This window comes from Buceros rhinoceros, unplaced genomic scaffold, assembly GCF_000710305.1.
Source record: "Buceros rhinoceros silvestris isolate BGI_N320 unplaced genomic scaffold, ASM71030v1 scaffold2454, whole genome shotgun sequence".
NCBI classification, from domain to species: domain Eukaryota; kingdom Metazoa; phylum Chordata; class Aves; order Bucerotiformes; family Bucerotidae; genus Buceros; species Buceros rhinoceros.
In genome coordinates, this window is record NW_010409835.1 from 59,006 (window position 1) to 85,414 (window position 26,409).

General features: G+C 36.2%; 1 protein-coding gene across 2 annotated transcripts in view; it reads right to left on the reverse strand.

Moving 5' to 3' along the window:
- The window catches only part of PDS5A (PDS5, regulator of cohesion maintenance, homolog A (S. cerevisiae)), a 49,498-nt gene that overhangs the window by 4,668 nt on the left and 18,421 nt on the right, over nt 1-26,409 (reverse strand). For both annotated transcript variants that reach the window (XM_010135352.1, XM_010135351.1), the window contains exons 10-27: nt 23,564-23,715; nt 20,074-20,187; nt 19,343-19,424; nt 18,529-18,577; nt 18,271-18,410; nt 16,679-16,794; nt 15,707-15,812; nt 14,061-14,221; nt 11,336-11,459; nt 10,063-10,221; nt 9,762-9,830; nt 8,948-9,084; nt 8,103-8,226; nt 7,645-7,849; nt 7,025-7,139; nt 3,822-3,954; nt 3,075-3,194; nt 1,995-2,057 (exon numbers count right to left, since the gene is read on the reverse strand). In XM_010135352.1, coding sequence (XP_010133654.1) covers nt 1,995-2,057; nt 3,075-3,194; nt 3,822-3,954; nt 7,025-7,139; nt 7,645-7,849; nt 8,103-8,226; nt 8,948-9,084; nt 9,762-9,830; nt 10,063-10,221; nt 11,336-11,459; nt 14,061-14,221; nt 15,707-15,812; nt 16,679-16,794; nt 18,271-18,410; nt 18,529-18,577; nt 19,343-19,424; nt 20,074-20,187; nt 23,564-23,715 — 2,169 coding nt within the window. The remainder of the gene's footprint in view (nt 1-1,994; nt 2,058-3,074; nt 3,195-3,821; nt 3,955-7,024; nt 7,140-7,644; nt 7,850-8,102; nt 8,227-8,947; nt 9,085-9,761; nt 9,831-10,062; nt 10,222-11,335; nt 11,460-14,060; nt 14,222-15,706; nt 15,813-16,678; nt 16,795-18,270; nt 18,411-18,528; nt 18,578-19,342; nt 19,425-20,073; nt 20,188-23,563; nt 23,716-26,409) is intronic.

A 26,409-nucleotide genomic window follows, 5' to 3' on the forward strand; every position in this document is an offset into this window, starting at 1 on the left:
AAAAAAAAAAAATCAACAACCTCTGCAGAAACTGCCTATTACTGAGCATGTGTTTGATAACTGTACCACCCTAGTCCTAACACCGCACAACATTTACCTAAACATATTATTCACATACTATTTTATTTGCTCAATTTACTAAGTATTTAACAAAAAGTAGGAAGCATTTGGCTCAGCTAAAAGGAGAGAGAAAAACATTTAAAAGAGAAAAGAAAGTGCTTCTGCACAACCAGCAGGTTCAAACTTCTGGCTCCTACTGCAATAACAGGTTGTGAAGGCAGAGCATCAGGAGGTTCAAAACCAGAGCAGGCAAGTCTGGGAACAAGTCCATAAGGAGATACCAAAACCAGCAGGCAGAGATGCAGACTCTAGCATCCCATTTCAAAAACTATGAATGCTGGGGGAGCAAGAATGAGAATGTACTGCAGAAAGTGGCTACACTTGCACACTTTCCCTAATGATATTGTGCTGGTCTCTCTGGAAAAACAATGCCAAGCAAAAAGAGTCTGAGTTCGTGGGCTATCCTTACACATCCATGTTTTCTGAAATTAAAGTAGGCAGGAAAAGAAGCACGTGTTTGTGTATTTTATTAGAGCACAGAATAAATGTTCGTTTTACCAGAACACTGAAAATTACCTAAATAATACTAGTTTGGTATGGGACATCTCTGCCCCTCAAGTCTAACTGGTTAACAGAATGCAGGAGAGAAGCCTGTCTTATACCAGGAAGTTTTTGTTAGTTAAGACACAGCTTTAGCCTACATTGCTGAATGCCTTATCAAAAAAGAACTGTAGTAAGTTTACACGGCCAACTAACCTTGCTTTAAATGCTTCATTCAAAATACCTGAATGTTATCAAAGGTGAAGTAACTACAGCAGACCAGTACGTGCTTCTGAGGATATTTAAAGCACCAGTCCGGTACTGGCTGCTGCTAAAGAAGGTGGTCTTCTGTCTGCCTCCTCCCTTCCTAACGTAACTCCTACCCAGAACACTGAGTAGCCCCCAGGCTGGTATCATGGGATGAACATGGAAGCAAGGAGAGGCAGGATTCTGCCAATTGAGCAAACCTCACGCATGTGAACTGGTCTGATAGCGGAAACTTTTATAATAAATGCAAAAATCACCGTGAGAAGAAGCAATTTTAAATTATAGGGCTATTTAGCAAGTGATCATTTGTGTCTACTCTTGTGATCAACAGTTACCAGAGTTCTGCTCTAACTGAAGCATTTAGAATGCAGTAACAGTTTATGGAACACAGAACATGAAAATTAATAAATGCAAATAAAATTGATATTAAAACCATTATTTATATTGCTCTCAGAATTTTTGTATTTCACAGGTTAGCCAGCATTCTTTCAACAAGCTCAAGAAAAAAAGCCACCTCCTGATTTTTTGAGCTGGACTAAAGAGCATTCCAACATAAGTTAGCAGAACCTAGGAAGACAGTTTCAGAATCACGAGAAAGGACAGCTGATGGTAAAAATTATAAAAATAGGTTCTAGTTTTCATGAATTTGTTGTTGTTGTCGTTGTTTCCCCCCTCTCCCCTGTGAAGGCATTAGTCAAATTATGTCTGAAATAAAATGAGATGTTCAAAAGGGTGCAGACATTTGCAGTTGAATTTAACAGCAGGAACAGCTATATTAAAAAACATTAAGACTGAAAATTTAGGACTGCCAGGGCTAGGAGCGTCACAATTCAGTATCTGCATCATAACTTTATGCCACACTTATCTGAATAATAGGAAAAAAACTATAGTTATGTGAAAAACTGTAGTTCATCAAGAACCTGCGCCTCAGTGCAGAGGTATCAATCTTGGTGGTGTGTACTAACCAGGCAATTATGTTATAGGTGGTAATTATGCTATCAAATAAAAAGTATCACAAATAACTGTACACAAACTCTTAGTACTATTTTTACACTACAGCAATCTGGGACATTTAAAAAAAATCACAAGTAATATTCAAAGAATTTTAACTTGTCCAAACACAGTACCTTTCCTGTCAAAAGAACAACTCTTGTCTCTTCTGAAATGTAATTCCTATCATTGCAGAAATCCTGTATTAAAAAAATAAAATAAAAATCCATTTGTGTTTGATGTCTCAATCTTGCTGTTGTTTTTTTTTTAATATATACAGAGCTGATTTGTCAAATTACATGCTACTATCAAGTGCTACACATACTTCACACCATGTAACCTGCTGATAAATGAATCATTGTAATAAATGTATGTCAATCCAGTGTTTTGGAGGAGATCTGTAGTGAGCATTACTGAATGACAGCATGCCATACCTGAAGTTGGGATTAACAATTTTTCTTCAATGGGAAGTTCAAAGAGAGGAAAAGACATGCTGTTTTCTCTAAACAAGTTGAGTCTAAACTCTTGGGTATGGTTTACACAGACCAAAACAGTAACTCTGAATGCAGGTAGGTATTACAGACACCAGCTCCCTGTTACCAAGGCATCTGTGCCATTTCACAATTAATAAACAAACTGAATTTTGCTTAAACAGACTCTGGAAAGGCTGTTAATTAACAGACACTGGAAAATGTGAAATGTATTCTGCAGCGTGATCAAAACACCAGGTCTGGTACAGAGCATTACCTTGGTTCCACTTACACTTTTTAGAAGTCTGCCTCTTAAAGAACAGTTGTGCTGCTGCTGACAGTAGAGCTGTACTCATCAAGACTATTACTAGGCAATTAGAGGACCAACTTTTACAGCAAGCAAAACAGCCAAATGGCTACTGACAGATAGAAACATACCACAGACAACATTAAAAACGTTCCCTTTTTCTTTTTTGTCTGCTTTGCATTCTTCAGATACGCAGTCAGAATATACATATATTCTCCTATATTCAGATGCGCTTGGAAAACACTAATGAAGTGGTCTAGCAATACACGCTAACATCTCAGTATTTATTCTAATTAGCTCTCGCCAGGTTACCAACTTTTCTGACACACATTTGTAAGACAGAAAGCATAGCGTATTATGTTATGGAGATAACCAGCTCTCAATGATAAAAATCAAATTATTTCTCCTTATTACTATATAAATTAAATTACAAATTTTACCTTTTCAGGTTGTGTAAAAAATTTGGTTGGCAATACAGGATCCTTCGGTGAATCTGCATTGCACAGAGCACTTTTGCTGTTGATTACACATAGTGCTACATCACATACTGTATAAAGTTTCTGAATAAAAAAAGAGAAAAGCATGCTTTAGGAATTACTGTTTTGAGAGTGTACAGAGAATGTAGTTCTTTAAGAAGTTTAATCTATGTGTTAAAAATAAAGACCGATAAGGACTATTTTGTAATTACATTATTAACCATACTGTTGGCTCTTCAAACACATACAGAAGTCCTTGTTTTCATATGATACTATTTAATAAAAACTAGTAATAATTTACATGACTATGCTGCACAGTAGAAGCTCTTGCTCAATCCAGTCACTCTAAGTGGCTTCTCATCTCTGCTAAAAAGTAATAGGTTTAATAACAGGCATATACTTCCTTCTCCAACAGCAGAAGATACTTATCTTGGGAAACTAGTCAGCAGGAGTTAAAATAAGACAGGCAGTAACAGGAATATTTAAAAAATTTTATTACCTTCATTAGGTATTGTGTGCTGGGTAAGGTCAGAAAGGTTCTGGAAGAATAATATGGGCTACATACAGACAATACTCGCAATTACCACTCTCTCTAAAAGACCATAAAAATGTCTGAGCTCGTACTTTCATGTTTCCTGCAAATCCTGTTCATCAACTGCTTGTGAAACCTTCAGCCCATCACCCAACACTTATCTGAACTGCATTTCTTACTTCATTGGCCTTTGGCTCATCAGGAGACTGAGCATCTCGGGTAAGCTTGATGTTTTCTGCCATCTTTTTCATGAAGGCATGGCTATTGTTCTCATTTTTTGTCATTAAAACTTCAAGCATGAACCACAGGCACCTAAAAAGCCATAAAACCGCAAGTGATTACATTCCAGCTTTTATACTGCAGCTCCCACAAATAGCATCATCATAAGATTTTGTCAGCTGTACTACTTTTTCTTAAGAAATCACAATCAGTTTGAAGATATCTAACATATTAATATCATCTGAAAGTGTAAACAGACCTTTAACACAGTCAGTCTTCACTGTACTCTTCCAAATAAATCGGCCAAATCGGTGTGCTTCTGCCCAATGAACTTTTTTCTCTTCCATATATGAACAGAAGGAAGAATTCTGGTGCTACTATCATCTAGATGAAATTTTGTAACCACTGCCTTGGGCTATGTCTTTGTTCCTATCAACAATGTACCATAACCACACTCAAAATAGGCTTAAATGAATTATACTGCTGCTAGACAGTTACCCACACCATGTGGTTTAATAATGGAATTCAAGTAAGAGAGGAGATCCAAAACTGAGCAGGTCAGATTCTTGCTAATGCTCCGTATAGGAGAAAAAGAATCCCTATTGATAAACTTAATGGAATCAGCTTTCCCAGTTTTCATTCTTTAAATCTAGTTTATTTATAGGGAGAATCTATTATATTTGACTGTAAGTTTGTTTTAAGAATTTTTCAATTATGATATAAAGCACAACTGGTCCATCCACACTATCATTTGCTGTCAAGCTTCACAGCTGCATGTGGTCAGAGCATCAACAACAGTCATAATACGGTAGAACAATACTCAGTTGGGAAAGACATACGGGTGGGTCTGTGAAATGCAGACTTTGCCAGTAGCTAAATTAATTCTCAAGCTCTGGAATAGAGATTACTTTGTAGAAAGAGACTAATAAAAACTAGAAAAACAGGACGACTGAACATTAGAATTCCCTGTCTACAAAAGCTGCAATCTTCTTAACTGTAACGCAAGAGATGAAGGAATGTTTCTCCCAAAAACTCAAAAGAGGGTTGTGCTCTATCAAAACACTTACTAGTTATCTCGTGTTCAAATAAAACAAGACAACTATATTCTAATCTGCATCCACGAGCTACAAAGACTATATAGTAAATAAATTTGTTAGATACCTTTATATCTGTCTATTCACTATTCTCAAGAACTTAAATGGGATGAATACAGGACCGATAACATACCACACCAACCCTGCTTCTCCAAAATCCTGTGTCGATCAAAGATCACTATTGAGGACAAATTTTACTCTGGTAATTCCAGTTAACTCAGGGCAACTTCAGAAGTTTGATTTCCTCACTAAGTCAACAAATTAAATAAATCATTATCAACCCTGAATAAGATCTTTCCAGATCAGGAAACAGTCGGATTTTATGTAGAAAAAATATGCACCTAGAGAGACCCAGTCACATAAGCAAGTTCATTCTCTGTATCCATTTCAGTATTTTTGGAACATGAATTCGGAAGAAAAAGACACTGTCTCAAGATGAAAAACAAAAGCAAAGCCAAACATAACTCTGTAGGACAAGCTTAAAAAAAACTTTCTAAGAATAAATATCAGAGATTATAGTTAAGAACCCTGCTAAGCATTTATTTACTTTACGTGACTGTATTTAGGCCAGGTAAAGCCAACTTGAACTAGGGAGACAGCTACAGCTCAACTGCCAGTCTGCTTTTCCAAGTTTGCAAGCATCTATGTTAACACTTTAAAGTGAACAAAATGACTCTGAAAACTCTTGAAAGAAACACTGTATTGTATTATATGAGAAAAAACGTTCTGCATTTATCTCAGGAGACTCTTCAGAGAAGTATTGCTGCTAAAATTTCTGTACAGAGTATTTCTTTGTTTGGACCAGTCCTCTCTCGCTAAATCAGCCAGTCTGTGACAAACATGAGGGGGGAAATTTGAAAACGAAGGAAAGCTCTACAAGGCATGTCCAAAAAAGCTCTATGCACTAGAAAGCACTTCTCACAGAAACTATTAACAACTGTGAACCAGAACTTGTTCTGTGCACTTTGGATTAAGTACAGGCTGGAGAATGCTTTCAGATGTTGCCAGGAATAGGGAGTCCTCGGACAAAACATCAACTTGATGATGAGGAGAGAAATCTACTGACTTCCGAGTTCTGACCAGGTTTGAGTCAACTAACTCAGAAATCAGAACAAATTAAGTTTTTAATCAAAGAAAGAATTGGACTTGGACTCTCAGGTGAAGATGCCAAAAGAATTAAAGATGTGAGCTGGTCTATTTGTGCCAAGAATGAATTGCTTTTCTGGTGATATATATTGTAGTACGTGGTTACACATGTCTTTGTGATATCAAAACAACACAGCTTACAGCTCCACTAAAAATAAGTACAAGAAAACACCAACACACTAAAACTAAACCAGGGTGCGTAGGGGGGTGGAAGGAGGAGCAAAATGCTTTAACAATTTTTTAGAAGTGTTAAAATTTAACTAATTAAAAAAATTAATTACAAGACACAAACGAATACAAAAGTTATTCTTAACGTACAGAAGATTATTTGAGGCATACAAGAAGGTCTCAAACGGGAAAGAGGAAGAACAAGCTCTGTGTGACATGCTTGTGTACAATCATCTGTGCTGAATACATTAAGAAGCACTAAGCCTGCACTGCAGATGTATAGAGCAAATGGTAAGTCAGCAGCAATCTTAGCATGAATTTTAGTAGGTATGCATAGAAGAAAAGAAGTTTCCAGTGAAGCAGGACTCTGACCCAGCATCAGTGGCATCATGTTTTCAAGTCTTGGAGAAGCTCTGTATTTTATAAGTTCAAAAATATCTGAACTGACATTACTTGGCATCTCTTAAGTCTGTTGGGAAATGCTACAGATATTCCTAGGCACAAATACAAGAATCTAAAGTCATTACTTCACTAATCTGGTATACTATGATGTGGTCTACAGGCTACCATCTGGGCTTTCAGAATATACTGCTAAACAGTTGTTGATACCTTCTTCACTTGGTTAAAGTGTTAACGCACTTCCAAGATTACTGTTTTGCAAAATACTGTTGATAAGGAGTTCGTCTCCCTCACCAGTTTTTTACAAGCACAGAAAAATTCTCAGCGCAACAATTCTAGAACCATTTGACACTTACTCTTTGACATCACGAAGCTGATCAATATCCTGAGGTTTTGTGAAATCTGGATCATGTGCCAGTAAGTGAATCATATATGGTACCACATATTCAGGCAGCAAGGATAGCAATTTTTCTACAGTAACAAACAAATCACAAATAACCTCTGTATTATATTTTGTATAACATACACATGCATAAGAAGTAATACTTTTTCAAAGTATTACTTTTGCACATACGGAATGTAAGATTGACTTGCTTTTTCTTCCTACAAATTTTACTTTCAACGAATTATTAACAATAAATGAGCAAGTTTTACTACTACAAAACTACTTGCTCTTACTTCTGGAAAAAGGCCAAAACGCCTAGAATATCAGAAAACAAAAATTTTACTTTGTGAGCAAAACAACTAACACAGTAACAGCATTGTATTTTCATGTACAATTCTCAGCAATGGACAGAAGTATTTTGTGGTTTACGCTAATGCTAAACTAAGTAAATTTGTATTTGAATGTGCCTATTATGAAAACAAGGAAACAAACTTATCCAGTGCTTCTTTACATTTGCTCATGTTTTAAGACTACTCCTTCCAGTTTAGTATTTGACTATTATATTTTCAGTAATTTCACTGAAATACTAACCGTTAGCCATAGGATTCTGCTTAATATATTCTCTTCGTATGCTGATGTTTTTGAGCAAGCACTGTCTGGCATGCGCTCTTCTCTCCTTCACAGGGTCTTTGGCACACAAAGCAAAGATTGCCATATATTCCAAAGGGAGCAGTAATTTCACAAGTGCCTTATGCAGTTTCTGGGCAAATATCTGCCTCACTTGGTAGCATTCATCCTATAGCAACACAAAATGGAAGAGTGCGACCATAAAAATCTTGGTCTTAAGAGAGAAAAAGCATTCAAAGTGGGATTATGAGACATTTTAAAAATATCAACGGGTACAGCACAGTAAGTATTTGAAATTTCAAGAACTATTTTGAAAGCTGCAGTGAGGAATAGAAAATAGTGTAGCAGCAACAAAGGCTCAGATGTAAGGATTCTGAACTCGTTTAATTAAGAGTCACTTCAATTCAAACGCAGTTACTTACATTAATGACAAGTGCACAGAGCTGGAACTGTTCTGGGGTAATTATTTCATGGTAACAGGGTTCCTGTGCAAGCTTCATTATTGCACTACCAGCAGCTAATCGTAGTCGAGACATATCCGATTTACTATACAAACACAAAAGAAAAAAAAAAACCACAACCAAACACAACTCACCACAGCTATCCTTGAATTATTTGCACGTCACAACTACTTTCTTTTACAAGATCAATGAACAATTAAAGGTTTTTCTCTGTTCGATCAGATCACAGTTCTAACCTTCAGATGAAGCTAAATTAATCCAACCAAATTTGTGAAAATAAGGTGCTCTGCTTTCCCCACAAAAAACTTATTCCACTAAAATAGTGAAAGGAGGAGAGTCAAACTTGTTTCCATATCACTGTCTAAATCAAAGCAACATTTCTGATACAGATTTCCTCTTTCCTGACTTCACCATCAGAATGAAAATGAGGTGCAAAGTTATCTCACTGTTGTGATGAAGAAGATCCACCCAAGATCACCCAACTCCTAAGTGTGTTAAATCTCACCACTCAGTTGTTTCCAAAGATACTCCTGCAGATCTTTTGCTCTCCAGGATGTGTTTTACTATTAGGGTATCTACAGGGTTTGACGTTAGATTATTAGTAAATTACAAGACAGAGGGAGTATCAAACATCTTCATACTGCCATTCTACTGCTAATATTAAAACTCCAATGAGATCTGTTTTCTACCACTCTATTAGTCAACACTGTGCTTTCCTTAAAATTCTAAAAAAGCTCCTAAAGAATTAATATTCTTTGAGATTCTACAATACAATTTATGAAAGCCTGAAAGGGACAATATCTGACCTGATTCTCTTCTGTTCTGTCAAGTCGCCTTCACTGACAAGCATAGCTGATAATAACCGGAGTGTGGAATTTGCGGATTTTGACTGGTTGTTTTTCATACCCAACAGCCAGCGTACCAAAAGTTTAATTGCTTGCACCTATCAAACACGAACAAATCAACACGGAACTTACTTCATAAAGTTGTTAAGATCCTAAAACCTACTGCTGTCAAATTGCAGTTTCCACAGATTCCTATTTATTAGAGCTGATACATTTTTAAAGGAACAGAATGAAGCAGTAAATATTTACAGAGTGAAGAAGGAAGTAGCAGTCTTTGTGACATCAGGACATTTCAACTACGGTTCAGTGTCTTCTCACAAGTGCATATAGAGGATGCAGGATACTTGCTACATGATTAAGAATAAGAGCAGCTAGATAAACATTTCTAGAAATGGCCATAATTAGATTCACAGTAAACAGCCTTAAAAGATGAATGAGTAAGATTCACCAGGTTCTCAACTTATTTCAGTTCTGTTTACAATCAATAAAGCCAAATTACCTGTCCTGTAAGGAAAACTAAAACTTGAATCTCTTAATTTTTCTCAACATTCAGCACCATTAGTATCAGTAAGTGAAGACACCAAAATGCATAGTCTCTACCCATTCTCTAACTGTGTATATTATACACAAAACCTCTAGAACACTGTGTATTCTAAGGAGACTAACACTAAAGTACTCAAAGGGATTTATTGTCATAATCTCCACTGCACAACTTGGAAAAAAGTATATTTTTTATCTCAAATATACACGTTATTACTGACAGAACATCATTCACCTTTGCTAGTACTTCTGGAGAAACTTCTTCATCTGGAGACCACAATTTTCCGTTTTTCTCACCTGTTGACTACAGACATTCATGTAAGTTTAAGAACTGGTTCAATCCATATAGAAAAGGCAGAAGTAAAACCACAAAAAAGTAATGGACTAAGCTTTCTTTCACGCAAAGATCTTTTATATTGCAATTATCACTGTACTAGCCATTTAAATAATTTTCCTTTATTGACTCATTTAACAAAAAAGCTCTATTCCCCCAGGCAAACAGAATAGTAAGGAATTACCAAAAAAGAAAACCTTACCCTGTCATTCATTAGGAGGTCTTTCACAATGAAATTTGCAACAACAGATTTCATTGGAGAAGCAAACTGGTCTGGAGCCAACATAGAAATATGACCCAATGAGACTAATGGAGTTATAAGTTGTTCTGGTACATCAGCATTCAAACTTCTACTAAGAGGCTGAGGAAGAGAAATAATTTTTTTCAAAATTCAACTACAGATAAGTAAGCTAGCATTTTACTACTGGATCACCGATGAGTTTCACTGTTCTGCCATAAAAATTAATAAAGTCAGCAAATCAAAATGGAGAAAGAATGTGATCTCCTAATTAAAAGACGAACCAAAAATCTCACAAAGTATCAGCAAAACAGATTTTCTATTCTCCTCCTGTTTTAACAGCAAAACACGTTCAAACTGGAGGTCATGGGAAAAACTTTGACTCAATTCTATTCAGGAGCTGTGAAAACCTGAATTGTAACTGAACTGCAAACGGCAGAAAATAATAGTGGGTTAAAAATCCTTGGAAACCACGAGGGACATTTCTCTGTTAGTGATCAGTACTTCCCTTTCTCGTTATAGTCACCAGGATAGTTCTGTGCCGCGGCATCACCCAGCACCCTCACACCGTATTTGGTATTAGGGAAGGAACATCCACTCTCATGGAAGTTTAAGCAGAGGTCAAACTCTCTAAGCTTGATTAAAAGCTTTTCACACTTCCAAATTACGCACGGGTTCAAAGATAGCCAAGATTAAGAACCTAAGATATTTTACAAGCGCAGGTTAATAACATTATTATTATTATTACTGCAGTGAAAAGAAATAACCTGTCTGCTCTGTATAAGGCGACTTTCTGCTTTACAACTCGTCTATGCAAAAAAGTGATGTCCGAGCTCATAGTGGAGTAGTAATTCTGCACCAGCCTCCTCACTGAGAAAGTGCTGTATGTGCAAACACCTTAACACATGGAAGTTTAATACAGTTTGGAAGTACAGGGTATTCTCTCTCACTTAGTATCTGCTAAATGGGATTGTGTGTGGATCATTCCAGCAGATTTAGCTTATTTTCCCCTAACTTTTCCCATGTAGACAAAGAGGAATACAGCATATTACTAAATCATTACTGTAAGACACATAAATTAACAATTTACTTTTGTAAAATTAATGACTTATCTCAACCACCATGCACCTGTACTCTTCCTGCCCTCATAAATTGTTATCTGTTACTAAATAGGATGAATTAATATTAATTACTAGTATCAATTAAGAACAAATCTTCAAAAACAGGCAAAACATACCTCAAAGATCTGTGCAAGTTGCACTTCTTTATTTGAAAATATGGCATGTATACAGTGAACAGCTTGTTTTGCCTGATGAGGAGTGCCTCTTTTTGCTTTCTGATGCAAAATTGGAATTAGTGTTCTGTGAAAATTAAACAAAATACTTCAAAATACAATCTGCAATTCACAAAAAATAAAGCTCTTCATCTACAAAAATCTATCCTTTCCATCTTATAAATCAAGCATTCCTTTGAAGTTAAGACTATGACCTTTTCTGAACAAAGGAGAAAAGCAGGATGGAGCTGTACTTAGTAATTAATACTTGTTCAACATCTGACTGTACACATTTAAGCAGAAAAAAGCCCATGGGGGAAAAAAAAAAAATCAAACATGAAAGAAAACAATGGTCAAAATAAGGCTGTTTAGGAATCCAAATGTAAGATGGGGGAACCTGACAGGATCAGCTAGGGTAAACTTCTGTGCTTGTTATCCAAGTTGGAATTGACAGGACTGACGAACATTTTTGAAAGCTAGGAATAACCATTAAACATTGGTATATTTATACTTTTACTGCTTTAACTTTGATCTTTGATCACAATGTATACTCAAGTGAACAACTGCTTTGTTCTCAGCTTTGGCATTTGAATCCCCTGAAATTTATCCACTGATCAGAGGCTACCAAAGCAAAGAGCGGAGCAGGAGCCATTCCAGAGACCAGCTCAAGGTTGGTCAGACTGTTTGGTTCCACTCCTGAGAGTGCGCTGGAAGGCAGGCCTGTCCTGAGAGGTCATCATCTGAGACGCTAACTCATGAGGTTTACCACGCAACTCGCTCAGCAACTGACACAAGAAAACAAAATTGCTTAGAAAGCAACCAATACAGATATACCTAAAAAAAATTCCTCGCTGGCTTGAAGTCTCAGTAACAATACAGCATTCAGTACGTGGATTATTTAGCACCCAGCCTTCACTGACACATTCTACATAACCAAACTAGCAACAAGAGGTGGAAGAAGACCTTGCGAGGTTGAAAGAATTAAGTCTCAAACATTTTCCTCACAAAACACAAAAAACTCAAACCCAAACAAAAGACTCCTAGAAAAATGTTAACAGCGTCGCAAAGTAGGATAATTTCTCAAACCTGCTAGAATCCACAAGTTGGATTAAATAAGAACCAAAATAGCAGGTAATAAGCTTTAATGCCTAACCTGCAGTTTTCATAGTGTAAGTACAAGCACATTAAAGGGCCTCTGCCAAGTGTCAGTGCATCAGTTACAAATCGTATCTCATCACACGCCAACTGATGAAGAGCTGCAAAAGGTGAAACCAAATAGGCACCTTTATATGTTTACACCTACAAGTTTACATGTGGTCCACAGGCTCTCTTTTAAGCATGGCCAATGTCTCCAGACGACTCGAGAGTCATACGGCAGTCCTCGTCCATGAACTGGTGCACATACTATTCATCTTCCACACGAGGAAGAACATGGGCTACTGCTGGTCAGGTAAACTACTTCTAAGGACAGCAGGCAGCCTGCTCACACAAAACTATGATTATATAAAAATCTTTTGTTTATGATAAAGATTTCTAAATATATGAAATCTGCAACATCTACTTGTCCTCAGACTTTGCATCAGTGTAAACACTGACCTGGTTTTGCCTTTCAGAACGTCACCCTGACTTGCTTGCAAACCATGCCAAGGGCTAGACTGCCGTTTTGACGGTTACATTTTAAAATTATTTGAGACTGCCCAGACTATATTTCAGCAATATCTGGCTAAGGCCTGAAGGCAAAAAAAAGTCAGCAATACCAGCTCCTTTGACAGAAGATGATATATCCCAGCAATGCAGTGTAGACTAAACTCTAGTAGGGAACTATAGACAATGGGGCTATATGCTGTAAACCATACTGACAATGGGGATTGCTGGGCTGCTTCTCTTCACCCCTACAAATGTCTTCAAAGGCATTTCATATGTGAACCTGCAACATTTTTCTTTCTGATTCAACTCCATAAGCATCTCTGAGGTTCCACCTTCAATTCACTGAGAACTTAAGGTATACAATGGTATGCATTTAGCACAGTAATATCTGAGATGTTATTTCAACATATAAGAACCTGAAACCTGTGCTTTATAATCTGGATTAGTTAGTTACCAACAGGCTAATTTTAAGGTTTAAAGCAGTCTGTCAATACCTAGTAGATTATGCAGTTTCATCAGCAGTTAAGGTATGAATTGCATAATGATGACTTATAGCCAGCCAATTATTCTTAGTTAGAAATTCATGCCTGCTTCTGGTTCTTGTTTCCCAATTTGTTTCATAACAAACAGAGCTGTTAACCATCAGAGATTATATTTTTGTTCCTTACAAAGATACAAAAATTGTGTGAAGGACAGATAAGAATAGAAAAGATGCCAAGGAATTAGATCTTTGCCGTATTTTTGCTGTTGCTTATTTTGTAACCTGGGAAACATGCTATGCACTGTTTTTAATGTGTGTATTGCAAGAAGATTTTTTAAGAAGTACCTAGTATCTTCAATAAATACATAGAAATTGCAAGATTATGGAACTTAAAAATGAAGAGACAGAGACAGAAAGGTAGTGAAGGAATAAAAAAATTACAGTAGAGAAGCTCTTCGTATTTACAAAACTATAAAGTAATTTCATGGGCAGCATACTGAATAAACTATCAACAGGCAGAATTCCAGGTATGAGAAGCAGTATGTAAAAAAATACACTCACGATCTTATCTGTGGCAAGTCTGTTTCTATTTTGTGACCCGTGTTTCTGAAAATCTGTATGGCTGCCTCAGCTACCTTATCATCTTCCATCCTGAGGCACTGCAGCAGAGACTCATAGGTCTCTGCAGAGTGGAACGAGGTAGGATGAGTAAAGGACAGAACCTGTAGATACACATTAAACAAATGTCTATTTATTCATGGCAAATGAATCATCAGAAAAACAAAATTATGGCTACTTATGAGCATTACCATCAACATAAATAGCTATTACATGCTCATATGAGATGATTATATTCAATAACTGCACTTTGGAGAAGGTGACACAGGTATTTTCCAATAAATTCATCTATGTTTTGTTCTTCAGGTCCTCCTCTCTTCCAAATATTTTCTAAACCACTACATTATTTGAATATGTAAACATACTTATTAAAATAAACATTTATTCAAGAGTATTCATTTATATTCCCATCTCCTTAAGAATGCTTTTTTAAAAAAATTAACTGAATTCAAATTCTTCATTTCTCCAGAATCTACAGTCCCTGAGTACAAAAGAAATCCAGAAGGCTAAGATATCTACAACCAGAACATGGATTATTGTCCTTTTATCTAAAGCTAACGAAATACAATACATTCTGTTAAACAGGAGAATCATCACATTCTGTTACACAGGAGAAACTAAGCATGCAGAGATTCAAGGCAGGGCAAGAGAGAACAAAAGATTATCCCAAAGCAAAACTATATTAAGTATAGTAAAGTTCAGATAACATAAGGTAGGGAGAACAATGAAAAGTTGCGTGTACTTTGTGTATTCTTTGGATTTATTGTATATTGGTTTCTTTAATCACAGTTATCTACTTGCAGGGACATCAGTGTGTGAGATAACATTCTCAAAGATCTCCACATCACAGCAACTAAATCTTCAACCTTGGCAGATTGCTTTTCTGAGCTACATTAGGAAACAGACACCACTGTCTTGCATACTTTTGTATAACTATTTCTACCATGGTTGCCATTATCAAAATTAGTGTGATGTCTCCATAAATTCCACCTTGTTCATTGGCACTTCTGAGTAGTCTCACTTCAATTATTCAACCTTCCTTTCCATTTCCTCCTATATTTTATACTGCCCTTTGTAACATACTGAAAATAAACTCTCATTAGTAAACTGCCAAATCTGTTACAGACGTTTTCCAGATATTTCAAATTCTTCTTTCTCTCCCAGCCTTTTCTCAACACCACTGAGAACACAAGTTCCTCCATCCGCTTTTTTTCCTCTACATAACTCGGCTCTTGCTTGCTTTCCTTCCAGTATCACACAGGAGGCAAAGAATGTGCCTATCCTAACTTCCTCATTTCTATTGCTCTCACTTTACTGCTGCACCTTCTTCTATATGACTTCCCTATGCAGAAACTAATTTCTGCTTTAACATGTGTATTTCAAGTCTTGGTACTCTTTTCAGAACGTACTTCTGCCAAAAACTCCACCCCTATCATTATCCTTTTCTCAAGTTAGTATTAATAACAAAATGCTTTCATACATTAAAAAAGTAATTATCTAAATACTATTAAAACCATGCTAACATTAATTTGTTTGTCATATTACTTTTGTCCCCTCCATTACAAACTGGCTGCATTAATGTAGATTACCTTGAGAAGTTCAAGTCCTGCACGAATAGCAGTATCAGGACTTACACCCTCCTCTTCATCATCAGCTGTCCCCTCTATGGATTTATTCATTAGTTTTACTAGTGCACTAAAATAAGAGATACAAAAAGAAAAAAGGCAAATGATTGTGACAATGCACAATATTAAAGGCTGGAGATATCAACAAGATTATTTGATTTTGACAGTAAATGAAGGGAAGGCAATAGTCCACTGGGGGGAGGTTCTGTAGTGGTTAGTTTTTTGGCTTAGTGGCTTTTCTTGTTTGTTTTGGTTTTGTTTTTTATATCAAACTACTTCATTACTCCTTTCAATTCTGACTTATCTTTCTGCAAAATTAATTCTTTAGGCAAAAAGAAAACAAACAAACACATAACCTGTCATGCTGGCAGCATTCAGATCAACACATAGTTGCGTGAGTTTCAGAATGTAATTAGGTTGCCAGACAAGTCTCCAAAGAAATCCAAACATTCTCTTACACAATCCCACATAAGCTAATTAATTCAACTGCTAAATGGAAGACTGTGTTGCAGTTAACTACATGAAAATTATGATAATAATTTTCACTGAAAGCTCCACGAGCAGCAGTTGCATTAGGAACAACTACCATATTTTTAAATCACTTGCAGACAGCATTGCAAAGAAATACATGGAAAAAAACCTGCATTCTCTAGGCTGGTGGAAATGAAGATATCTACATAAAGTTTTTGGGTTGGTGGGGTTTTTTTTTGGGGGGGGGGGGTTGTTTGGGTTTGTTTTGGTTTTTTTGCCATGATTGGAAGTCAGGAGAACTTAAGAGACACTGAAAACAACTGGGGGGGGGGTGTTGATTGTTTGGGGGTTTTTTTAAAGCATATTTACTGCTAGGATGAACTAATCTAAACCCCAAGAATTTTTTGTTGTTATCTAAAGCATCATTATAATCATTCATGAGTCAGTATGATCTCTCAAACTTACCTAATGGCTTCTGAGTCAATATGTACAGGGGCAATTCTTTCCAAAAGAAATTTGACCATTTCCAGAAAAGGATTTGTTGGCTGCTTAGGATTTGCAAGTTTCCGGGCTATCTCTCTCTAAAAGAATGTTAAATACAAACAAGAATTATACTCATTTTACTTACTACATGAATATGTTGAATAAGCTGAATATAGCCACTTTTAACCACAGAGATTGTCTATATAATCAGTGAAACATTTTGGGGGGAGGGGTGCTGTTGTTCTCTCCAAATATTTCTTTATCACATTATACTGAAAGCAGACACAGCTTTCCAAACTATCTAAATATAAGATGCATTTAGATTTCTAGTGAGACTTCTTCACAGTTTCTTAAGGAATTGCAGGCAGATCCAAAAGAGAATCAAGGGAGAGCTAAGCACAGTATTGACAGAATTTAAATATCTATGTTGACAAGAGCAATCCATAAATCTGTAGGTAATCCTGTCGCATGTGTGGTATTTCATCAGCAACAACAAAAAAGCTACACTACTGCAGATGTGCAAAAGCACTACACTACCTTGGCTACAACAGGTGTTCAGACCCCATGTGCTTGCCTATGAATGTTTTGGATCTAAAAATCTGTATTTTTTCCTCTGAATGCCCCAAATGTCAAGAACATTAAATTGAACTGCAAATTCAGCAGAATGTGGAGACAAGCTGGTATTTTTTGTTTTGAACAGAAGTCTAAAAAAATTCTCTCCAAGAAATGACTTCTTGAGCTTCCTTCTGCGAAAAGGTTGGATGCTGCAGACCCTACAAACTAGGAAATTGTTCTAACCTACAATAAATTATCTTCAGGAAGGGGGAAGAAACCTTCCTCTTGAAATTTCCAGAGGGCAAAATTTAATAGTTTAGAAGAAGACATACTCTTTATATCAAGTGGTTAGGACATAATTCTGAAGGTCATTCTGTTTTCTTCCCTGCACAATTCCTGAGCCATCAGACAAAACTCAAGAAGCCTATGTTTGTTTGTTGATGCTCTCTATTGTGATTTCTGTCAACGAAATTGCTTACTATATTTTTGGACCATAATGGAAAAAAAATCCCATAGAACAATGTGATTCTTGTCACAATCTGTAAATCTCTGCAGAAGTCTGATTTAATATTATGGTATATGTTTTCATCAAAGAGGTTAAATAGATACATGAGAGAGAGAGAGACTGATCTCCTAATAACATTCTAGGAAGAAAAACAAATGAATAATATGTAGATAGTATAGTACTTGGTTGTTGGTACTCAGAAGTTTCATCAGTGTCAGAAGATAGTTTAGAAGCCTTACCGTGAAAGAGACACTTGAAATAAAGTATTTTTAAAAAATTAAATTAGTCTTTTAGACTTTATGCTTGATGGTCATAATCCCAGGAAGGAATAAAGCTAATATCTTCTTAGGAAGCAAGACAACGATCATCTCTATAGGTTAATCAAAAAGGTATTTTACTAAAATTGGAAATACATAAAAATCATGTTGAGGTACCAAAAGGGACCGCTAACTCTTATATAACTGTTTTAGAACAAATATTTAAGGTATAAAACTGTGATTTTCCATTTCCTTACCACGCAGACATCTGCCTGTTTACAAGAACACGTAGGGCTAATTAACAGTTCAAGCTGGGACCGAAGTTTCTCATCATCACCCAGAACCTGATTGAATTTCTTCACAAAATCTTGTGCTTTTCCAGGATCTGGAAGGTTTTCTGTACGATTAAACAAATTTTAACATAAAAAATATGTTAGTTCAGTATGTCAAAATTGACAGAAATACAATTTCCAGGAATGCTGTAATAACAGTTTAAAGAACTTATTAATACTTACTTGCTATGGTCATCAGCTTTCCAAACATGGCAGCACTGTTTGCTTCTGACTGAGGACAACAGCAAAAACCAACAAATCAGTGGTATCTCCTTTACAAAACATATCTTTAAGCCTATCTATTAGTTCTTCTGCAGCACTATGTTCTACTCTGGAATCTTATGTTTTATGTTTTTGTTTTAAGAATAAAGACTAGAATAGCATAGCGGTATCATTAGCAGGTACTACGCATAGAAAAAGGGCGAAAAATCTTGCAGAAGTCAATGCACTGCAAAAATTCACTAATTCACATAACAGATCAGTATCAATTGTTAGGAAAAGACTTCAAAAAAACCATCCCAGACAAACAATTCCCCCAAGCCCGCACCAAAACCCCCACCTTCTGTTTAAAGTTTTTGCCAGTCTGAAGATAGGCTTGTAAGTAAAATTCCAGTATTGATATTTAAATACTTTTTTTTCCAAACAAACAAACAAATCACTGGAATATGTTATAACATATTCCATTCTCAAAATAAGTTATAAAATGAGAAACAAAAAAAGTATGTCAAAAGCAAACAAAAAAATTGGCATTTTTTAAAATATACTTTTTCTAAAATTATTGACCAGTAATATACAATGAAGGGAAATGTAAGGAGGCCATATATGTTTACGCATTACTGAAAGCAACTTTACTTAATGAGAATGGAACATTATCTACATAAGAAAATTAACAGAATAATAAAGTCTCAGTGAACAAACTATATTGTATTAAAAGAACCAACAATAAATTAGTTTAACAGATCCACTAGAAAAAGTATTTGTATTTTCAAAATCGTACAGTGGGCTGCTTATGCAAGTCTAGTAATTCTCTCACGTGACTCCTTAGCATGTTCTGGCACTTCCACATCTCATTCAGTGCTCTGCAAAAGTGCAAAACCAGAAGAAAAGCTTACCAATTTGTTCATGACAAGAATACGCTGGGTATATTAGTAAACAAGATTACTTACCTATCTTAGAAGTGCAACATCTGCTAGGTGAACAATCAACACCTACCAAGTGTTAAAAATAAGCATTCCAAACAAGGTGTAACTGATTTTCTCTTTATAAAGAACATCACATCTCTCTATTATTCTACTTGGAACAATTTCACATATGCAGAACAGCCACAGTATGTCTCCCAACCACCCCAAATTATCTTGCAAAATAACATTTTCAACACAAAAACCAGGCCACTATCAAGCTGAATTCAGTTATAGATATCTTCAGCACAGATGCTAATATAGACCAAAACTAGAAGTCATTACTTGCGTATTTTTAATTTTGCATTTTTCTCATTGCATAAAAACGAATGGGTAAGAGCACTCTTCTCAAATATCAAAGTCTCTTTTTGTTTAATGGACATGTAGAGTTTGTATATAAGAAGGAAATTATTTTGAAACACTACTTCCAAATAACACTAAGCAGCAACTACTTCCATTTTTATTTACATCCTGATAACACAAGTAAGATTATATATATGATGGAAAATCCTGTGAAAGCAAGTATTTGCTGAATACAAACTATACTCACTTTACAGCATTGGGATCCAAGCTAGCATACAAGTAATACAAGCACTTCATTCGCTCTTCTGTTTCCAAATTGTGTGGAACAAGATACTGAGCAAAGATTTTCTCTACAAGTAATCTGCAGGAAAAGAAGAGATAACAACTGTACATTTCCAAAAGTGGTGATACCTTTCAGGCGAGCTGGAAGAACAAGAAGTATCACAAGTCACTAAAACTAGATCTTTTTCAACAGAGAACAAAAAAAAAAATAGTAGTGGTCTTTGTCTCATCTGTAAAGATCCCTTCCACTGTTGATAGAAAGATTAGCAAAAACTCCGTCTTGAGAGCTTTTCTATGTTCTCCCATTTTCACCTCTAAGAGGGAGTAATTGCTATATTTGTCACCATCCAAATTCTTTTTCTTTACGCTCTGAGAATCTCCTTTTGTTCACTATGATACATAAGAGAAAGGAATACAGACAGTAAAAAGCCAAAATAAAGGAGAAAGTGTGTCCCAGGTTCAACATGGTGGAACCGGATGCTCTTCTGTTTTCAGGCTTTTAAAAAAAAAAAAAAAAAAAAGTAACTCAAGGGGGAGAAAATCTAAAAATCTGAAGGATTCTTAGGGAAAGGTTAAGATAAAACTGTAGTATTTAAGGGAAAAAAGCAAAACATTGGAACTACTCATTATTCTAATGCAGAAGCCGACAGCATTTAAAAGATGGAGATAAAGGAACAACAGAATATACACAAAAGGAGCAAAAGGAAAACTGAGAGAAAGCAAACCAAACCAGCAAAACCATTCCAATTATGTCTTTAAAATTATATCTCCAATTATGTCTTAAAAAAAAACAAACATATTTGAATTTTTACATAAAATACAAACCTTGAACTATAAAATACACCTGTACAGTTCATCAAATTATATCCCCCCAAATTAAAGAAGATTCAGACATTAATTTAATCCATAGCAATGACAGCTGTGCACAATACTCAGCTATACCACTTGATATTTATGGATAAGTATTTTGTGTCTTTGTATTTTCAAAATTTTTCATGATAATTCCTAGTAAGTGCTCTGGGAATGCCTTCTTAAAGACCATAGAAAGCTGCACAGGTGAAACACACCTTATTTCTGCTCAAAGAAAATTTTGAGACATGATGGCAAGGCAGAGGAATAAAAGAATGATCATGAACATGTACACGACTATCTCAAGCTGTCCTGTTAGTATTAAAGAAAATTTGGTTTTCTCCCTTTAAACATACATTTTAGTACTGATGCCTCCAAGAACTAAATTGCTTGACGAACAGGATCTTCAAATCTCAGGGGACTTCATCTCTGAATTAACATACCAGGAGACTGGAGGCATCAGAGTTATCTTACTAATTTATGAACGCTGCTCTAGCCCATGTCTCTACAGACAACATGTTCTAGAAAAGCTGTCAGCACAAATGGTGAGACTCTATCACGACTTCCCTGGTCCACATTGGTTATGGTAAAGAGTTACAAATGGGAAATACCTCCGGGACTTTTCTACTACGAGTAAAGTCATTGACTAGCGTATCAAGAGCAGGTAACTGGGTAATGCTTAAAATGTTATTACTTTACTCCATTTCTTATGCATTTGTTGTAAAACAAAGATGCTCAAAGCACGTAAGTGATAAGCAATTCTTAGGGTTAGATCTCAGTCTTTAGTGAGATGCACATCGACATTCAAGTTAACATCAGAAACATTACCAAGTGACTGAGTTAGGAATGTACGGAGAAGATCTGTTCCATTCCACTTCATGCCTGAGTACTGTGTGATACTGGTTGTTACCCCATGCACACAATGGAAAATACTGCAAGGCCCAGACTGTTACTTTTTATCCTCCTCCATAATTACTGAAGAAAAACAGGCCACAGTTGGCTGATTTTGACCTATGCTTGTGTGTTTAAAGGATTGGATGGACTCTGTCTTTGAGTATCATAGCATTTCTACAGCTCTTCAGGTGCTAAAAGTACTAACTTTCTAATTCTGACAATGGTAACAATGAAATGCATTTATTCCTCCATTCTGAGATGGGGAAATCAACCCTATGGTGTGACTTCATTGACAAGAACTTCATTGTCATCCTCAAAAACTAGTAGACTTTGAATTAAAATTCAGGGTACCAAACTGAACCAGAGGAACACTGAAAATCAAGCCACCAATCTTTCAGCATGGATAACCACAAAGCAAGCAGCACACAATCCATGCCTGCCCATGAAAAGACCAGTTTCAATGGCTTAATGACTTTCAGAAGAAACCGCATCAGAGAAAGAAATTCAGCTTTGATGACACAGTCTTTCCTTGAAATTACTTGCCCCGTTTCCCTGACAGTGTTCTGCATTTTCCGTGAGTGGGAATATTGAAAATGTCTGCCTCATTCACTAGGGAACATTCTCTGTTAACTATCAAACCTATGTGCTGACAGCACGACTTGAACGTTCTAGAAAAATCACAACTAATCTCTCAATGCAAATTAAAGCAAATTTCATGCATATACATACGCAGAATTAGCTTTGTAAAGACTACATGAAGTTTTCCTAATTTTTCACTATTTGATACTTCTACCTCAGCAGACTTTCAGCGTTAATTTCCGTGTGTACAATCCCATATCCTTCTTAAAAAACCTAAAAAGGTGTCAACTAATCAAACATGTAACTCTGGCTCAATTATGATCAGCCACATGAGCTGACAGCCTTCACCACTGCAGCATTAAGAATTCGCTATCATAACTGGCAACTGATGGAGACTGAGCCCATTCAGACTAGACACTAAGATCACAAAAACATACTTATACAGTCTGCTACCTCAGTAAGATGCTAAGAAACACTATAAAGAAATTTCCAAGTCTGCTGTACTAAAAATCTAGGCTTAAACTCTATCTTTCTGTGATCTTGTAGTTTGTGAAAGACAAATAATTACTAGTGAGAGTTGAAAACTATCTTCCAAAACCTTGGTCATAATACTTTTCTCTAAGCCAAAATGGTGTTTCAAAAATTAAAGGGACCGAGTGACAAAACAGGGAAGACTAGACAACACTGGAAGCACCCCTGATATTTCTTCAGCTTTTAAAGGGTCCATTTCTACGTAGAATAACAAAAGCTATGTACTGTGATGCATACATGCACAATGCTCACAGATCATGATTTTAACATGCTAGCCTCTGGAAAGTAGTAAGGCAAACAAGAACTGGTACAGTAAATGCAAAATTTTACTTTTTTTTTTTTCCGCTACACAGTAGTTAGTTAATGACAATCTACTATCATCACAGATCCAGTTCTGTTACTAAGTGGAATGAATACATGAACAGGTAATGCAACCATCCTGAATATCTTCATACACGTCTTAATGATTATTGATTAAATATATCATACTTAAAACCACAAATACAGAATATGATATAACAGCTTTCTCAAGATAAGCATATATTTTCAGAGTATCTCTTATCACTATACAATTAAAATGAGGAAGGCTTAGGTTGACTCACTTGTCATCAATGCTATTTTGATAATATATGTGCAAAAGTTTATCCTTTATCCAGCTCACTTTCTCTGCAGCATCTTTTCCAGCCTCGGCATGAAGACAATACTTCTTGTATAGCTGGGCAAGACCCATCATAGCTTCTTTTCTTACTCGCCACTTGAGGGGGAAGAAAAGGAGGTGGGAAAGTAGTTTTGGTAAATAAATATCAAACACAAACAAACCACAGTAAAGATTTAAGTGCGAAAAACAAAACGTCCACATTCTGGCCTCCTATACTGAGACACTTCAAAAGCTAAAGAATACTGTTTAGAGCCTCTAAACGAAAATTTGTAAGGCCTACATAGGGTGCTTCCTCCCTGTACTATGCATATGAAGGAATCCAGTCCTCCTCTGTGCTGAGCCAAGGAAATCTGGGAGCTAGTCAGTATAAAAAACGTGAAGTACAACATAACATGTATGCCTTCTTGAGCCAGGATTTGGAATACTCATCTGTTTAGAGACAGGCACATATCAGAGAGGTGGCAGCCTTCTTTTTCCCTGTGGCCTTACACTGTCTTACAGCAGACTTGTCTAGAAGCGGGAGATTCAATACTCAGGCCTAGCTAAACCTGCTAAAGCTTGAACTCTTCGGCCAATTTACATGATAGCAGGAGAGGTTCCTTTTGCTGAAGGCTTGAAGTAATTGTTGTAAGACTCCAGGGATCCAGGAAAAAGCCACAGATGGCTTTCCTGAGCTCTCATCCTTGCTTTTGGTGGTCATTATTTTATCCCTTCATGTAAACAGGAAATGTCCCATTATTAAACACTTTAACAGACAAGATCCGTAAGCTCTCGTACGTTGACTTGTGGAAGGAATCATACCAGAACAGACTGAGGATTAATTTAGAGAAGTGTTTCCCACTGAGTGTTTTACACAGAAAGCCTCAGAAGAAACCTGGTTTTCCCTCACCACTTAGAAGAAATGCATGTAATTCAAAATGAAAGAGATCATTTCTTCCACAACACACCAGATACCAACTTTGGCCTTGAACACCAAGGACTAACAATTCTCAAATCATTTTACCCTATCAAGCATAAATGTAGATACTATTATTCACACTGTGCATAACTTCTTGAATCTTGTTAAACTAAAGGTTGTTAAACTGCTAGGCTCGTTTTAATAACACTGAGATACTGTTGCACATTTAATTTCTTAATACTTTTTACTGAGTGACTTCCTTTTCTTGAAGGGCAAAGAAAAGAAAAATCTCTATGATAATATGGCTTATGTCAGCACAAAAGCCTTAGACACCACTAGCTGCTGAAGTTTTATCAAGATGACAATAGAAGAAATAAAACTGAATTTTTTTATTTCTTGAATGTTAAAACCACAAGTAACAGGTCAAGATAGTAATGACTTTGACAGTATATAGTATAATCCTTTGTTTTCACAAAAAAGAAAAATTTTAAATAAGATGCTATTGTTTAACTTCTCTGCAGGAATTTCTTCACACCTGTTGTGATCTAAAGCGCATTTTAAAGAAAAGTCTGAAAGAGAAACATTTTCAGAAAAGAGTTAATTTTTTTCTGCATTCAGATATACCCTGCCAATGCAAGTGATAGCTTTGTCAGATTTCCTGTATGAGACAGGAAGGACAGCAAAACTGTCAAAAGACAACAGAGAAGGGTTGCAAGAAATTATTCTAGAAAACTTCAGCCTAAAATGTAAGCCAAGTACTTAACAAGGGATGTAAAGAGATAAGGTTTGGATTGTCAATAGGTTTCTGATCATTGAAATTGCTGTAGAGAGTAGAAGTCAGAGCACTGCAGAAAGGCAGCTTCAGGGAGAAGATGGGAGACACTGGACAGAATCCCTTAGAGAATGCTTTTAGACACCATGGAACCAAGTCACTGAACAGGAGATACAGGTAGGGAAAAAAAGAGTAAGGTGCTACTGAGAATTAAAGCTCAATCAGCATACAGTAGGGTAAAAGATGAAGGCAAATTAGAACAAAGGAGAGTGTAATAATCAAAGGGAGTAGATCAATAAAGACACCTAACAGAAGTACAACCCTGATTTAATTAACAAAAGAATTCTGAGTCTTAGCTTTCTTGGTTAACAGGAATAATTAGACTGCTTCACTGAAGACTGCTGGGCTGAGTTAAAAAAAAAACCAACCAAACACATTACTGAAAGTTCAAGACAATCTCTTCCCTACTGGAATAGCTAACCTATTCCTTCCATACAGTTAAGAATAGTAACATCTTAAAATCTTCTCCTTAATCTGGAAAATGCCACAATAGTTTTTAGTACACAGAGAGGAGGAGGAATTAAAACTAACACCTGCAGAGAAATGCGAAAAGATAAACAGAAAGTGGAAGTTGGTTCCTATGGCTCCTTATTCCACGGCTTTTGACTTCAGGCTGATGATGTGAAAAGTCTGTTTTCAAAAGGGACTTAGTCTCTAGACCACAAAGGCTGTTAAGAGTAATGGGAATAGCAATCAGCTCTCAAAACTCTCCTCTAACTTTTCAGGTTCTAAGGTTACCCCAGTACAAAGGAAAAGGACCTGAACCATTTTTAAGAGGCTTTTTAAAAAAAATATATATATTTTAAATGTCTCCTAAAACTAATTATTCTAAAAAGTGAAGACTCTGGATGATCAGGGGACTGAAGGAAAGGCTGAGGCGACCTGGGACTGTTTAGCTTGGAGAACATTGAGAAGGAATCTTATCAATGCTTATCAATATCTAAAGGCCAGGTGTCAAGAGAGTAGACTCTTTTCAGTGGTGCCCAGTGACGGGGCAAGGGGCAACAGCCACAAACTGGAACACAGGAAGTTCCATTTGCACACAAGGAAAAACTTCTTT